Source organism: Pituophis catenifer, unplaced genomic scaffold (assembly GCF_029215685.1).
Source record: "Pituophis catenifer annectens isolate HBS135680 unplaced genomic scaffold, rPitCat1.0.hap2 SCAF_1, whole genome shotgun sequence".
Lineage (NCBI taxonomy): Eukaryota > Metazoa > Chordata > Lepidosauria > Squamata > Colubridae > Pituophis > Pituophis catenifer.
The window spans coordinates 311,559,581-311,577,921 of NW_027256881.1; the positions used below are offsets into that span (position 1 = coordinate 311,559,581).

The 18,341-nt window shown below is 38.3% G+C and overlaps 1 protein-coding gene across 1 annotated transcript in view; it reads right to left on the reverse strand.

Moving 5' to 3' along the window:
* Nucleotides 1–1,069: 1,069 nt before the first annotated feature.
* Nucleotides 1,070–18,341, reverse strand: part of CCDC85C (coiled-coil domain containing 85C) — a 165,145-nt gene continuing 147,873 nt past the window's right edge. The window contains exons 4-6 of the mRNA XM_070931553.1: nucleotides 12,095–12,193; nucleotides 7,110–7,208; nucleotides 1,070–1,177 (exon numbers count right to left, since the gene is read on the reverse strand). Of these exons, the coding sequence (XP_070787654.1) occupies nucleotides 1,088–1,177; nucleotides 7,110–7,208; nucleotides 12,095–12,193 (288 nt within the window). The 3' untranslated portion in view covers nucleotides 1,070–1,087. The remainder of the gene's footprint in view (nucleotides 1,178–7,109; nucleotides 7,209–12,094; nucleotides 12,194–18,341) is intronic.

Below are 18,341 nucleotides of genomic sequence, written 5' to 3' on the forward strand. Positions count from 1 at the left end.
CCAAAATCTGTAATTGGTATTGACAAGGCTCATGTGCTTCTAGTAATTGGGTAGAAAAATGGTCGATGCCAGGTATAGATTTTGGCCAGCTCTTAAATCAAACACTCCCCGTGAGTTCACCTCCCTTTTTCCTCTTCACTGCTCATTTACTTATTTCTGTGAGGTCTATTTGCATCCTTTCCCAGAAAGACAGGGAGGAAGATGCTCGTTTCTTTCTACACCTCCTCCAACGAGAGGTAAGCAGGCAGGAGCAGCAAAGAAGCAGAGAACATTTAAGGTGCGGGACAAATGATGCTGAGCAAATAGCTCAGGTCTGAGATCTGCTACCACTACAGTATCACCCAAACTCTTTTCACTCAAAACTGGTGAGCCACCTAGTTAAAGGCAGCCTAACAATTACACATTATGGCTGGTCAGATTCTTGACAATCTAGAATATGTTGCTAGAATATTCAAAGTATAGTCAGATTAAAAGTTGCTTGCACTTCAGATTTGTCCTTCAAAAATAAAATCTAACTCTACGATCTCTGACAAAATGTCTCTCAACCAACTTGAACAATGACTAATTTAGGTCCTCATTAATTCCTTGGTATTTTCTAAAATCATACAACCGAGAAGCCTTTCTCAGACAAGTGCCCTACAGCTGCAACTCCAATAATTTCTAGTCATCATGCCGGGATTGGTGGGAGTTGCTGCCAAATTGGGGAAGACTGCTTTGGGCAGCCACTACTGCCATGCAATTCCATGAGTAGTCTAAAATAAGGCAGTGGAACTGCTCAGAGTTCTTTTATATATATATATATTCTACCTAGAAATCAATGGGAATCAAGAATGTATATATGACCATACAGGAAAGTGGGGATTTCATTACAATACAAATGACAGAGATTGGCCACGAGAGGGTAGTCATTAACCCATGTATCATTGTTCTGGATCAGGACAGCCCGCAAGCTAGGCCTTTAGCTGCCTTATTTACACTATGGACACAGTTAAAGGAAATGGGAGGAAGGGATAATGCTGGCAGCCAGAAGCAAGGAAGTTCCTTTGCCTCAGATTCTTTTCATTTCCAGTCTTGCAGCCTGAGGTGCTTATAAAGGACCCTTGAACTGGTTTCCTGAAAGATGTTGCCTGATTGATGGTTTGGAGCTTGCTGCATCACCTAGTTTTCGCCAGACAACCTAAGGAACAAGAAAAAAGTACAACTTGTAAACAGGAACCAAGTTTTCCATAAACAGAACTGCTGGAAAACCTGAAGCTATTGAGGTCTGGTAATGCCTGATTGTTACACTAGGAGGCATCCAGGTCCTAACATAATTTTAGTCTTCAGGGTTTTTTTAAATAGTAATTTTATTGAACATTACTATTAAAAATGAACTAATACTAAAAAAAAATAGAAAGTAAAAATAGAAAGCACAAAAAAGAAAAAAGACTATAATAAAGAGAGTGAGAAAGAAATATACAGAGAAATGACCTCTTATAACAATTATAAACAATTTTCAGTGTAATTTAACCTCCTCTGTTAAAAACAAGAAATTATTTTCCCATATGCCATCCCTTATCTATAAAGAAATCTTTAAAGCCTTGTTTTTCAATCCTAGTCAGCAAAATTCACCAAAGGTTACCAGAGATAACCTTTTTATCTATTTTACCTATTTTAAACTTGATCAAATAAAACAATTTCATATTCATGTATTTTACTTTTACAACCTTGACTTCTGTATAGTCCTTCCCTTTAGTTTAGCAACAGCATTTTTCCATGGGAATGATATTTATAATAAGTTTCAAATTTGTCCCGAGTTCCTGATCTAACTCTTTAGTTTTAAGTGCTCATCTTGGTAAAGTGCCCTAGCATTAGATGTGTCTCAGTAAACCAGGGACTAAATTAGGCAAAATTGTTCTGGCACTTCATCAGGAAATTAATCTAAGTTGAATTTAGTGTTAGGACAGCTTCTAGCAAAATTACAAAGATAATGTTCCACATCCATTATTAATACCAAAAATTGGTGGCAAAACATTTCATGTATCTCTGATATTTAGTTCTCTTGCATTTTAAATCCCTGAATGGTTAAAAGACAGAAGAGCAGCTTTATGGTCAAATCCAAGGCTTTGAGGTGGTGGTTTGAAAAACCTGTGTAGCAATTCCTCCCCAGGAGAAAGTTTTGATTCTGGCCAGGAAAAAAGATGATCATTTGGGAGGCTGCATTATTATTAAGTGTCCTGACCAGGCAGCAACTTCCAACTACTTTTTTTATTATGCAGAGTACTATTGTCAAAGTGCCCTTCAAGTTGGAAAACTCAGGATCACAAATGTCTGTATAAATGCCATTCTTGGGAACTGGGAAGCAATCAAGCACTGAGGCTGACTCCTCCAGCAATCATCCAAAATAGGTGCAGGGCAAATCTGACATTCTATAGCAAACATCCAGTCCAACAATGTGTTGCAAATCCTGATTCCGCAAGTAGTTAACCCCTCCCCCCTTTAACTTTTGTTGATTCCTTGAAAAGCAAAAGTGGTAAAGGCCTTAACTGAGCCTCATCTGCATCAGGATATGCCAATGCAACAACCAGCAACTGCCTGTTCCATTAGGAAGCATTCCACTCTCAGCACCATGCTTTCATGTCTCTGGATCCCATTCAGTGGTGGGTTTCAAATTTTTTTATTACCGGTTCTGTGGGTGTGGCTTGGTGGGTGTGGCATGGCTTGGTGGGCGTGGCAGGGGAAGGATACTGTAAAATCTCCATTCCCTCCCCAATCCAGGGGAAGTTTACTGCAAAATCCCAATTTCCTCCCGATCAGCTGGGACTCAGGAGGCAGAGAATAGATGGGGGCAGAGCCAGTCAGAATTTTTACTACCGGTTCTCCAAACTACTCAAAATTTCCGCTACCAGTTCTCCAGAACTGGTCAGAACCTGCTGAAACCCACCTCTGATCCCATTGCTATCTGAAACTCCCAACCAGACTGGCTGACTACTTTCCTTGATGCATAAACTTTGGGACTGCTCTTGGGCTGCATTTACCATACTCTGCCGTGAACTGCCACAGACTAGACTTCCCTATTTAGCATTACTAGTGTGTGCAAGCAATTGCACATTCCAAGGCTGTGACTGCCGAAGCCTGTAAACATTTGGAAACTTGAAAGTAAAATAGTTCACAATCCAACTCCGAGTATGAGTTCAACCTGAAACAGGGCAAGTACAGCATCATCAAAAGCTTTGGAGGTCCTCACAGAAGCTAGTAGTTAGGAAAGCATTTCCATAGTACGCATGCATAATTTTTTTGTACTCCCCCCTGAAATCTAGCATTTGGATTATTTTATTTGGGTGTTTGTACAGGTATTCTTATAAACCAGCAGTTGTCCCTAAAACATAGGTTGGGAACCATGTGGTTCAAAGCTCACATGTGGGGAATTTAAACATCCCTAGGCTCCAGACACATCCGGCTAGACAATGTTCCTATGCTCAGTAAATCCATTCCAAAAGACAACAATAAACAAGGAAATGTCAGCCGCATTCCTGCCAAATAGTTGGTCGTTACAACTTTCAAATAACATATTTGTTTTAAAGAAGTTGAGCAAAGGAAACTTGTTACGGTGTGGCACATTCCATCCATTTGAACTGATAGTTTTGGTGGTTGTATAAGTAAGGTATTCTGCAGTTCTTCATATCCTTAAGGGGATTAAATACAGTACTTGCAAGAGCTAATAGTGTGCACTGCTCTTGAAAACTGCTTTGGTTTAACGGAGGGTTCTCCAAGAACTTTTTTCAGGACAGTCTTGGAATATATTTAGCTCTGTGAAGCAAGGAATAAGCAGCATTTCTTTTACACAGCATGTGTGAAGAAAAGCATAGTTTTGTGTGCATGGTTTTTGCTCCTGGTTCTGTGCCATGACACTGACATTCCACAAAGTTACAGTACTCACATCCTACAAGTGTTAGTCATTTCCCTCTCAACAATGTTTTGTTTTCTTTAATTCCAGTAGGACAGGACAGGTCTCAAGAATAATGGTTTCTATGGGTGATCACCAGCATTGTGTGCTTACGCCATTTGAATTTTCTGAAAAGCAGACCCACAATATAGTAGTTGACGGGAATGGGTACAATCTAAAGAACTTACATTAAATCTTGCCCAGACTTCCTCAGGGCTGGACAGCATGAGACTTATTTCCAAATCAAGAGGCACAGAACTGAGCAGATTGCTACAATCCTATGCACTTCACCTAGCAATCAGTTGCATATTATTATTATTATTATTATTATTATTATTATTATTATTATTATTATTATTATTACTACTCCTACTACTACTCCTACTACTACTACAGCTAGGCCTGAAATTGTACCCATCACTTTAAAAAGGTGTGTTTGTCTTTTAAAACACACCACTTTGCCCTTTTCTTAATAGTAAAAGGACCACTTTTACATTTCACAAGAAATTTGATATGTTTGATTTTGGAAGCATTAAGGATTTCTTTGGATTACTGTGCAAAATTTTAGCCTATACAAGTACTGCTTGGTATACAACCACAATAGGCACCAGAAAATGTATTGTTAAGTGGCACAGGCATTAGACTGCCATGGTTATAAGTATGAAGATTGGTTATAAGTTGCTTTTTTCAGTGCTATTGTAACTTTGGATGGTCGCTAAACAAATGATTGTAAGTGGAAGACTACCTATAGAGCACCTGCACACCCTTATCCACTCTGGATGGGAACACTGAGGTATGCACCCTTTCAGTAAAAGTGTTGGTCCTATGCATGTCTTCTTGTATAAATAGCCTAAAATAAATTTCTCCTTATTTCTAGGTTGAATTTCTCCTTGGTCAGTTTCCATCCATTATTCCAAGTTCTGACTTCAGGTGTCTTGGAAAATAGCTTGACCCCCTCCTCTCTGTGGCAGCCCCTCAAATACTGGAACATTGCTATCATGTCTCCCCTGGTCCTTCTCTTCGCTAGACTAGCCATGCCCAGGTACATTGCAAGAATGTGGGGCAAGTCCAAAGAGACAATGATCGGGCCCGTTGTCTCTTCTCTTCATCCCCTGCTTACACAGTGAGATGTCTGATGTAGGCTCTCCTAAACACTAATTACAACAGCCATCTATACCCACATTCACACCAGCATCACAAAGTCTATTGATGCTACCTATTTGGATGCTAGGAAACAAAGCAGAGGCACAGGAAAAATAACAAAACAGCACAGGCAAAACACTGGATGAATCATGGTAAAAGTGCATTTTGAAACCTGTCAGCCAATCTGCTTGGGTGTAAGCCATTTCTTTTACAGAAAGTAACAAACAGTGGAGAATGTGACACTCTACTCTCTCAGAGATCATTTGTTTTACTACCCATTTACCGGTACTTTGTGTGATTAGTGTCATGGTCCTGTTTCATGGTTTTTGTTTAGTACCTTAATATGTTTTTTTGGGAGATGGAGACAGATGGTTTGGACAGAGTAATACACAAGAAGGGCAAAATAACATTGGTGTTTCTTCCTCCATGTCTTTAAATTCTCCTATCTTTTCTTATGCTACTGATTTTTATTCTCTTTCTCATATACTCTCATCTTTTACCTTTACCTTTACCTTTACCTTTTTCTGCTTATTTGTTTATGCTTCCTTACTCTGAGGCTGTTTCCAGTCAGTTTTGATTAGGAGGGAGAGGTCCAATTCTCAGCCCCTAGTTTTCCGTAGGGATAGATGCTCTCTCAGCTCCCGTTTAACATCTACATGAAACTGCTGGGTGAGATGATCCGTCATCATTGGAGTGAGATGTCATCAGTATACTAATGATACTCTGTTGTACATTGTTGTTAAGGGATGCTACAACTGCCTTTTTGCAGTGCCTGAAAACTCCTGAGATTTGGATGGGGAGCAACAGACTAAAACTGAACCCTGGCAAGATGGAGTGGCCTTTGAGTTCAGAGCTCCTTGGTTCTTGGAGAATGACTATTGTTGGTCATGGAGAGGGTTGCACTGTCCTAGGTAGACCCAGTGTGTAATCTGGGGATTATTCTGGACTCATAACTCTTAACAGGTGGCAGTCATGGCCAGGAGAGCCTTGCACAATTTCAAGTTGTGTGACAGTTAACCCATTCCTGGTTCTCCTCACAGTCATGTCCTAACAACCTCCTGTTTGGATTACTGTAATGCACTCTACATGGGGCTGCTCTTGAAAATTATCTGGAAGCTTCAGTTGATTCAAAATGCAGCATAGTTCTACACAAATCAAGATCTGAATATGTATCATCTCTTTTGCAGGAGCTGCATTGCTTACTAATCTTCTTCCAAGTACAATTCAAAATATTGGGTTATCACTTTTAAAGCCCTACATGGCTTGGGGCCCAGTTATTGAAGGACTGTCTCTCCCCAGTTACCCAGCCCACCAAAGCAGCAAGGCAAGGTATGCTGAGGGTCCCGTCTTGTAGGATCAGTAAAGGGGCCTTCTCTGTGATGGCTCCCTCCTTTTGGAATAAGATAAGATTGGCCCCTACCTTGTTACTTTTGCTGGAAGACCCTAAAGATGTGGTTTTGGCAGTGGCCCTAGGAATTCCACGGTAGATACAGAGCCAATCAAGTAGCTGGGGTGACTGTGTGGTCACCACCATTAGGGGAGGTGAGGGTTTTTACGCTGTGATATTTTAATGTTGTAAGCTGCCCAGAGTCATTGTGTGTGAGTTGGGCAATCATATAAATTTGTCTAACAAATAAAATGGTGACAAAGGTCTTAGAAACTGTATCATTTAGTATCCTTTTTAACAGATAAAAACAATACAGACTTCAGTCCCATGCAATTGGGTTCCTTGTAAGTGTGTTGACCAGGAAATTTAGCAGTTTTTGTCCAACATAACTAGAAGGCACATATTTGGAGAAGGCTGGTGTACAACCTTACTTGAAAATTAGTACCACTGAACCTAATAGTATTTCCTTGATTAGATATATCTAGGACTGCATTGTCACTTGCTTTGTAACCTGTTTTTTCTTCAGATTGTGAAGACAACAATTAAATAAGTCTGCACGGACAGAACAGATCCTACAAAATATTGAACAACATCAACACCACAACTAGAAGCGAACAGCTAACATATGAAAGACTGTGAAAATGGATTCATTACATTGCACATTTCACGAACAATTGCTTTCTCCTTTTCACTCAGGTCTTCTTCATAGTTTTCTTGTATCTGCCTGTCCAAATTCTCATGGACTTCAAGGACCTATAGACAAGCATAATGGAGATGAAATTATAAAATATATCACATCGTGATTCATTACAGCCAAAACAGAACAAAATCTCACAACACACACAGAGAGAGAAAGAGAGAGAAAGGAAGAGAAGAGATAACGACCGAAAAGACTAGAATGCACCAATAAAATATGATCAAAGTCTTTCATGTAACTCTAAACTTAAATTAGTGATTGACAAGGTAGGAAATCCAAGAAAGTTTGTAACTGATATTTAACGTTAGATAAACATGTACACATTAAGCACATTTTACTGGATTCTACTGATATTGCTAAGACATTATGTACATCCCAACACTGAAAAAAAAAATACAACACACAAGATTTCAAGATGTGCTGATAATGAATTAGGTAGACCAGTGATTTAACTCAGTTCCTATATTGCTCCTGCTGAAAATTATTTCAATGCATAAAGTTCTTATCACTGTATAAAGATTTGGAAAATACTAAGAGTGGGGCTCATTCATGGAAAAGCTAAGGCTTGGTAGTAAAGCCCATACATTTACTACAATCTTTTCTCAGGAGACATTTGTGAATTCAGGAGAGTTGCTGTCAGTCAATACAGCACAGCCTTCTTTAACCTGGCCACTCATTTGTATTGGGATCAGAACATCTACAATTTTCAACTAGCTTCAAGACATCTGGAAAGAAGATTGGAAAAGGCCAATGTAAATAGTGCTAAGCTAGGTAGAAAAAAAAAGTTTTCTATGTTTTCACACTTAAATCATTTTCTCAGGATTTTAATCACTTCTGAATGGAAACTTTTACTAGTTTGATGATAACCTCATAGTCTTTGACTAGCTGAGATACTAACTATACCTCTCCGAAGGAAAGGAGAGAGATAATATTCATCAATTTCCCCTGAAGTCTGATTATTCCTTAAGTTCCCATAGTAATAGATGCAAAGGGGATTGCATGAGAAGGATGCTGATGGAAGATAACCAGTCAAGTGCTTGTTCTTGCCAGCAGAAACAAGCTGGGTGCTACATGAAAGGAATAAACATGTTTCTGCAATCTTTGTTATACCAATCCTATTACTGTATTATAAATTAATTCACTAGATTTTTAAAAAATTGTTATTGAAGAATTTTACAAAATAGTAAAAGTTATACAAATTTGAGAAAAAGAGAAAAGAGTAAAAAAAGAATGTGTGCAAAGAGGAGGAAAAGGAAAAAGAAGTGTTTTCTGATCTTTATAGCAGTTACAAATACATTTATCATCTATTTTCCATCTTGAGGGTTACATCAAAGAACAGAACAGAACAGAACAGAACAGAACAGAACAGAAGAGTTGGAAGGGACCTTGGAGGTTTTCTAGTCCGACCCCCTGCCTAGGAAGGAAAGCCTACACCACTTCAAACAAATAGTTATCTAATCTCTTCTTTAAAACTTCCAGTGTTGGAGCATTTACAACTTCTGGAGACAAGTTGTTCCACTTATTAATTGTTCTAACTGTCAGGAAATTTCTCCTTAGTTCTAAGTTGCTTCTCTCCTTGATTAGTTTTCATCATTCCCTTTTTGTCATATTTACCCTTTCTAATCATCAAATTCATAAATCACCAGGTCATTTTTTCCATTTTCAGTAAAAAAAAAATCCATAAAGGGTTCCCAGTCAAACATATTTAGGATTACAAAAAAACATTTCTGCAAATTCTGTCATTTTCACTAACCATTCCCCTCTTGTAGGTATTTCCAAATCTTTCTGTCTTTGTGCATATTTCTGCATATTGTCCAAAACTCACAGCCCAAAAAAAAATCTTGTTTCAGCTGAATTTAATTGTTACAATCTTTTATAGCACTATATGCATTTGGACCTAGCTTTTTTTTAGCTTTTTTTACAAACCACCATGTGTGATAAAAATCACCCTTTGTGCCTTTCACATTTCCAACATAAATTTGAAGTATCTTTATACATACTTGATCATTTTTCTCATGTCGTGTACCAACAATAAATCATTTTGTAAAAGTTCTCTTTTAAGTTATAAAATAAAGTAAAATTCAATCCTTTCTACCACATCTTCCATTGTGTGTGTACACGCATACACACACGCGTGTCCTTATATGTGGGGTGCCACAGGGATCGGTCCTCTCACCTCTTTTGTTCAACATTTATGTAAAGCCGCTGGGCGAGATCATCCGTGGTTTCAGGGTGAAGTACCACCAGTACGCTGATGACACCCAGCTGTACATCTCCACCCCGGACCACCCCAACGGTGCCTGGAGGCCGTACGGATCTGGATGGGGAGAAACAGGCTCAGGCTCAACCCATCCAAGACCGAGTGGCTGTGGTTTCCGACGTCCCGATATAGTCAGCTGGTGCCATCGCTGACTATTGGGGGCGAATCATTGGCCCCCACGGAAAGGGCTTGCAACTTGGGTGTCCTCCTGGATTCACGGCTGTCTTTAGAAGAGCACTTGACACCCGTGACCGGGAGGATTTTTCATCAGGTTCGCCTGATTCGCCAGTTGCGTCCCTTTCTAGATCGGGACTCCCTACGCACAGTCACTCATGCCCTTGTCACCTCTCGTCTGGACTATTGTAACGCTCTCTACATGGGGCTCCCCTTGAGGAGCACTCGGAGGCTCCAACTGGTGCAGAGTGCAGCCGCGCGGGTGGGTATGGGAGCGAAGTGGCGTTCCCATGTGACCCCCCTCCTGCGCGAGCTGCACTGGCTACCGGTGGTCTTCCGGGTGCGCTTCAAGGTTTTGGTTATCACCTTTAGAGCGCTCCATGGCTTAGGACCTCCTGCTACCACCAATAGCCTCCTACCGGCCAGTACGCTCCCATAGAGAGGGGCTCCTCTGGGTGCCGTCGGCCAAACAATGTCGACTGGCGGCCCCCAGGGGGAGAGCCTTCTCTGTGGGGGCACCTACGATCTGGAACGAGCTCCCCCCGGAGATACGGAAGATCCCGGATCTGCGCACCTTCCATCGCGCGCTCAAGATTTTATTATTTCATGAAGCTGGCTTGGCCTAAATCTTTTCCCCTGTTAAATGTAAATTTTAATTTGTTTTTTAAATTATTGGGTATTTTAATTTGTCTCAGCCAAATTATTTAATTTGTTTTTATTCTATTTTAAATTTTTGTATTTATGTGTTTTATTCTGTGGCTGTTCACTGCCCTGAGTCCTTCGGGAGTAGGGCGGTATAGAAATCCAATAAAAACAAAAACAAAACAAAAACAAGATAAAACCCATATGCCCAGTGGGTTCACAGCCCTGTCCTAAAACCCAGGCTCTGCTGAGGATCCACTTCTGAGAAAGTGCCCATTTTGTGATTCTAACTTGTCATTGAAAACATATTGCTTATATTTACTTATCAATGATCAGAAACATTTCTCTAGAAAGCATTGGTTCACAGAATCACCCTTCTTTCCTCCAGGTGACTGGCCTTGAAATATGTCTTATAGATGAATACTGTAACATATATGGGAATTAGAAAGTAGAGAACCTCCTACAAGACAATGGAAAACATGCTGTTGCTTTTGAAAAAGTCAAAGACCTAAAAATGTTATCTACAGAGGCAAACTAGACCTTCTTGCCCTGACAAGTACCTTCCACAATAGCACTACATCATCTTATGTAATCAGGAAAGGAAAGGACACTGCATATTTCTTTTCCTTGGGATATTAGTGGGGCACGAAATTGGAGCCAGGAATTTTTGCTGGTAGCAAGTACTAGTTAGCATCTGACATTTCAATAGTTCCCCATTCACAGGTTTGACTGAAGATTGTGCTCCTCTGGTGAACATTTGGAGTTTAAAGAGCTTTTTTTAAAAAAAACATTTTTAGTTTTGTCACTTAATTGATGATAGGATACTTTGTTTTTATAATTCTATGTAAGTACCCCAGAATCTATTGGATTGGGGCAAGATATAAATTCTATAACAAATGAATACATTCTGGTTGCAAAAATGGGGATAATATTGCAATCAATTTTGATTCAAATCCACGTAACGATGTGTGTAAAATATACTTTCCAAAATTGCACGCCATTTTTCCATGATATAACTGCATGTTGATTGCTTAGAATCAGACTAGAACTGCATTTCCTTTTTCCTGCTTATTTTTAAATCCTCAATTACAAAACTGGGTCATTTGCTTACTTAGCTTAACCTACTTTAGAAACCGTATAACTCACTAGCTTAACTGACATTACGATCATTGTTTGCATGGCTTAAACTAATTCAATCTGTTGCTTTCCTTTTTTTTTTTTTGATGGGGAAGGATACAAGGAAAACAAAAGGGATTTACTGACAAATAAAACTAGATCTTAAATGAAAAGGAAATAATTAATTATTGATCCAAGTGGGTGCAGACTGTGCTGCTAACTCATTTGGCCTCCATATGTCTGCCATATACTCAATTGTGTAGACAATCAAAGCTCAGTCAGAAATGGCACACTGGCAACCAACTACTGACTGCTCTCGGAGAATAAATGAACCAAGCAAATTGAGATGGTTTGATTAATAGTTGCTGGTTATCCAATCTGAGAAAGTCTGCTGTGTTTTATTATTAGCTCAAAAGTCTTTCTTCATATCTCATTTAATAGAAATACAAAGCTCTGCAGTAGCACTTTTGCTTCTTTTGCTGTCATATCCTGTTGCACTGTATTGCCATTATTTATAATATGAATGACAGCACATTTTGGGGCAAAAACTTTTAAGAGATGGAATACTGTTAGATTTCCCCACTCTACGTTTCAGTACTTTCTTCCACTCTGATGTCCTTCAGGTTCCAACAATCTAGAGGACATTAAGTGTCAAAAGCTGGCAAAGGATATCAGTGGCTTTTGAAGAAACTATCCTTTGTGCTAGAATGGAAAATACGACTTATTGCGCTCACAAATATATATACATACCTTCATAGCATGTACCACTGCTTCAGGTTTCTGGCTTAGAGGAATATACCCAACTTGAGGAGTAGCAGCAGCAAAATCAGGAGTCATGCGAAAGGGACCCTGTCAAAATATCAAAAAAATAAATAAAATCCTTATAATATATAACTTTTTAATCCCTACTTTCAAGTTCTTCTGTAGTCACATACCCCTAACAAATCAAAAAAAATCAGTGTGATTTGTTGCTATTTTGGATAAAACTCCTGAAAATACTGTGAACAGCCAAGAAAATAAACAAGTGGATCATCAAACAAGTCAACACAAAGTTCTCACTCAAGGCACAAATGATCAGGTCCAATTATAACAAATACTATACTTCAGTCACATTGTGTAAAGACCCAGCTCTCACCATCACCCTTAGCCACCATTTCACACTTCCTGCTACTTTGGCCTAGGGTGATATTTCCACTACAATTGATTCCCATGATTGCTAATGCTAAGGTTTCAAATGCTGGCTTGTTCTGGAATGTGAAGGTACTGTTCCCCAAGTTTTTGTATAATGAACTGCAGCTTCTTGAAATCAAAAGATTTGAGTCTTTTCATAAGCCCAAACAGGAGATGAATAGTGTTTCTGAATTACTTTAAAATGTGATGTGATGCTAAGTCCAGGGCTATATTAGTTTACATGTCCAAGTGTCTGACTACTATTGGTTTCCCTAAAGCCAGAAAATTGAGTTTCTGCTTTGAGGTTATCACTAACTTAAATCTAAAAATCTATGAAAAAGATAACAGAGAAAATAGCAAAAGCTTTTAAAACCAAAAATAGTGATTTACTTCTTGTGGAACCCAAAGGCAAGGCAATGTTTTAACAAAGTTATTGACCAATTAAGGCTTTGCAAAGTTTCAGATTTGATTATAAAAATATTCTTTGACATGTATGGGAACACAAATGAAAACATCCATTGGCAACTCATTAAAGAGCAGCTGCACAAAGTTTGAAAGTGTCAGATGTAAATGCCTTATTCTCTATTGTGTAAATAATGTATATATGGGACATCAGGGGTTAACTTATTCTTTGGATTTTAATGTATTCATAATTTACCACTCCCATTCCTGGCTCCACCCCTTGTATATATAAGGAGCCACCCTCACCATTTTCTTTGCTTCTATCTTGAATATTCAGCGAATATAGAATGCCTATTATTATTAAAGAGAAATATATTTAAATCTCTAATTCTTATTATCTTTATTGAGTCTGATCCTGAAAATATTGCAACAAGCTGGTAGCAGAGGATGGTTAATTGACTCAATAAATAATTAAAAATGTCTAAGAAAGATAGGCCCAACACCAGGGCCTACAGCAAGGAAATAGAAACTGAACAAGAGATGATCAACGAATCCACTAACGCGATTTCGAGAGAATCCGAAGAATACACCACTGAAGAAGAAGAACTGATAAATGAAAATAATGACCAGGAAGAAATCGAAATAGAAAATAACGAACTCAGGTCAGAGATATTGAAGATACTAAAAAGCCAGAAGAACGATGAAAGCCTCATCGCGAACCTCCAAGAAATGCTGAAGAACAACGGAGCAGCGAGAGAGAAAAACGTCGTTAAAGAAAAACCCAAAGATCAAAAAACTGTGAGTGAAATGAATACTGAGAAAGTCGTTGTGAAAAAGAAAAGATGTGATCCCGCGCGAAATTTTGAATGGCAGCCATCTTGGTTTCAACGAACTTCAAAAGAGAGTGAAGCAGAGCCAATCAAAACGCTCAGTTCAAAATTTCTGGCGCGAAAAACGCTATCAGACGACGAAAGTGAAAAAGAAGACTCAAACTCTTCAGAAGAACCAGAATCAGAAAGTGAAGACGATTTAACAAAGTCTCAAGTAAAGTCAGCAATGAAAACGCTTTTTGCTGCTTTTGGGCCAAGATTGAAAATTTCCAAGGCACCAACGAAGAAGCAAGAGATCAAACCGACAACTCGAGACCTGCACGCTCCCATCCTGACTTCGAAGGCGACGACACCTGAGCCCAGAGAGCCATGCCGATTCCGTCCTACACCGCAGACCGGATCAAGTGCCAACGCACACGAAAGAAAGAGAAGAGCTGTCGCCACCACCAGAACCCCTAAAACCGAACCAGAGACCGACTCATCTGAAGAGGAGCGGAACGAGAGAGCTGAAATGGAGAGAACCTTCCACGACGACGCCAAGGAAGAAATGAGCAACGCGCATGTGCAAAGCTACGTAGACGGCCCCGAAAGACTTGAACTGGCCAGAGAACCGCGCAGACTCGTTGCGAGCATCCCCATGCCGTTCTGTAATTTCCTGCACTTGCGAGACCACGGACTGCCTCAGGTTGTAAGTAATGGACAAAATAATGTGGGGAACTTACCCAGTGACTTCCCAAAACTTAGAATTGATGGCATTAATTTACAAGAGTGGTATCAACAGCTTCAGGTTGTCTTTATGAAAGAAAATTTACTATTCTTTATAACTAGTCCTCCAAGAAGACCTTGGACTTTAAAAATAGATTGTTTACATCATAGAGCATTTTTCATAATAATATCTAGCGTGTCTCCTGCAATGTATCATAGCATCAAATCAAACCTAACTGTGTCAGAAATAATTCAATGCATGTTTAATCTATTTCACAGCGATAGCGTAGCTACAACTACAAGAATGTCTAAGGATTTCTTTTCTTCTAGAGTGAAACCAGGGGTTTCTATAAGTGAGCATTTGATATCTCTAAACAAAATAAGAGCTGAGCTGCAATTGAGGGGGGAAGTGATTTCAGATCAAACAATGAAAAGTGTTATTATCAATTCACTTGATCCATCATGGGATAGCTTTATGTCACACTTAGATACTATTAATTTAGGATATTTAACCATAGAAAGTCTATCTAACAAATTGATAGCAGAAGACAATTCAAAAAAAAATCGTTCCAGTAATCAAACAGAACACAAATCTTTTAGGAAAGTAGCTTTCCAAGAAAAATATAATGAAGCCTTTAGATGCCACAATTGTGGGTCCAGGGAACACAGTAGAAGAGACTGTCCCAAAGTCTCAAGGGAGAGACATAGGCCAGAATATAGGAGCAAATACAATTATAGACAGTCTTCCACAGATAGACACAAATATAGAAGCCCACCAAATTACAGAGAAAGTAGAGGGGGTAGAGAAAATTCAAAAGAGAGAAAATCTGGGTCACTAAATGGACTAAACAAACAAGAAAGCACCAAAACACAACAAAATGAGAACAATAATTGGCTTATTGATTCTGGTGCAACCAATCACACCACTAACAACAAAAGTATATTATCTTCATTTACAGAAGATAAGTTTGTGATAAAGGTAGCTAATCAAGAAAAGGTTCAAGTATTAGGCAGAGGAAATGTGACCTTGCCTGGTTTAGGTAAAATAGAGGGGGTATTATTAATCCCAGAAATACCTCATAACATACTAAGTGCTATAAAACTAAGCAGAGATTCTGACATCAATATAGTTTTCTCAAAGGGGAAAGCAACTTTAGAGAAGGACAAAACAAATATAGGCACTGTGATGATAAAAGGAGGTCTACCCTATCTGATAACAAAAGAAAGATGGTTACATAACATTGATTCAAATATGGAAGATTGTATTGAAGCAGATGATGAAAATGTTAGTAACAGTGACAATGATGAATGTAAAATACCTCATGATCACAAAAATACACACAATGAGAAGAAACCAAAAATAGGTAAACCAATTCATGATGAGTGTGCTCACATCTTACATAGGAAGTTAGGACATGCAAGCTTTCCTGTAGTTCAAAAAATGACTGAACACGCAGAAGGTGTCAAAATAAAAAATTGTGAAAATTATTTGGAATGCTCAGTATGTAAATCCACCAAACTAAAAACCAGTCCCAGACCAAAAAAATCTAACAGATCAACTAACAATATTTTTGACTTAGTACATATGGATTTAGTTGGTCCATTAACTCCATCAATTACCTATAGAAAACGTTACTTTCTAACAATAGTGGATGATTATAGTCGCTATGGTTTTGTTTACACATTAAAGCACAAGGATGAAACCTTTCAGAAATTTAAGGAATTCTACAAACGCATAGAAACACAACATAATATCAGAATAAAACAAATTATGACAGATAGGGGATGTGAATTCATGTCTAAAGAATTCTCCCAATGGTTAAAGGATAGGGGAATGCTACATTTCACGTCCAATCCATTTTCTGCGTTTCAAAACGGGATTGCAGAGAGAAAGAATTCCACACTACAAACCATGATTAGATGCACATTAGAGGATGCTGGTTTAGGCAAACAATTCTGGTCAGAAGCCCTACATTATTCAAATTACACTCAAAATAGAACCTGGTCCAGTATTGTGAATAAGACACCGTATGAGGTGATGTACAATAGGAAACCTAAATTAGCACACATGCACATATTTGGAGTCACTGCAGATGTGCACATACCTAAGCAGTTGAGGAGAAAGGGAGAAAACGTATCCAGAAGATTAAGATTTATGGGATATGAAACTGGAACCAAAGGGTACAGATTCATTGATAATAATAACAAATTTATAGTCTCCAGAACAGCTGTGTTCCATGAGCAGGCCAATTGGTCTAAACTGCACCTTAATGAAATATTTCCAAATAAATGCAAAGATGCGATATCTTGCGAGGAAGGGACAATAGAAAATCAAAACATTAACAAAAATAAGAACAAAACCAAAACTTGGACAAATAGTCAGCATAAAATAAAGACAGACACATTAACAAAAAAGGAAGCTAGATATTTGCACGACAACCATAGCAAACCTGAAAGAGCTATTAGAAACAATAGAAATCAAATACCAAGTAAATACAAAGATTACATAATGCATATGAATGGAGAACAAATAACACCTAATACATATGAGGAAGTATTAAAACTCCCTCGTGAAGAAAGAGAAAAATGGGAACTAGCTATGAAAAAAGAGATGGAAAGTTTGCAAGGATTAAATGTATTCACTCCTGCGATCGCACCTAAGGATAAAACAATTATAGGTACCAGGTGGATTTATAAAATTAAGAACCTAGAAGGAGGCAATACTTTATACAAGGCTAGACTAGTTGCACAAGGTTATGCACAAAAATATCCAGAAGACTATACTGACACATACTCCCCCACGGTGAGGACAGAGAGTGTTAAAACAGCTCTAGTAGTAGCATCTGCACTCAATCTGGACGTATTTCAATATGACATACAGACTGCGTATTTACACGCAAAACTAGATAAGGAAATATATGTAAGAGCACCACATAGTCAATACACTAATAAGAATGAAATTTGGTTATTAAACAAGAGTCTATACGGATTAAAGCAATCTGGCAAGAGATGGTACGATTGCTTGGTAAAAGTACTAAAAACCATGGATTTCAACGCTACCACTGCTGATAACTGTTTCTTTGTAAAAAAGAGTGATGATCACATTGAATTTGTATTAATTTATGTGGATGATATTTTATATATAGGAAAACACAAAGAGAGCAGAGAAATCTTTGTAAATAAGTTAAACGAACATTTCTCGTTGAAATCTCTAGGTAAAGTGAATAAATACCTTGGTGTACAAATTAACAAAACTAGAAGGGGATTCAAACTTACTCAGAAAGATAAGATCATTGAACTTCTAAACAAATGTAATTTAAACAATGCCAAAACCTGTGACACTCCTATGCAAACTGATTTCCTTAGAAACACTGATGAGTCTTCCCCTGAATTTAAAGATAATACATTTTACAGATCAGTTATAGGCTCACTCCTTTATATATCTAATTGGACCAGACCAGATATTGCATTACCTCTCAATTTATTGTCAAGATATGTTAGCAAACCAACCATGTATCATTGGGAAGCTGTCAAAAGAATTCTAAGATATTTGAAAAGTACATTAGATTTTTGTTTAGTATTAGAACCTAATAATGACAAAGAACCAAAAATTACCTGTTATGCGGATGCAGATTGGGCTGGTGATACATCATGCAGAAAGAGTACTTCTGGTTATATTTTTCTATTGAATGATTGTCCAGTTTACTGGTACACTGGTAAACAAGAACTGGTAGCCACTTCAACCACAGAAGCGGAATATGTTTGTTTATCCAAAGCTGCAAATAACCTTGTATGGTTCAATGACTTGATCTCAGATGTTTGGAAAAAACCTGCATTACCTTTTGTTGTGCATGAAGATAATAAAGCAGCCATTGAAATATCCAGATCCG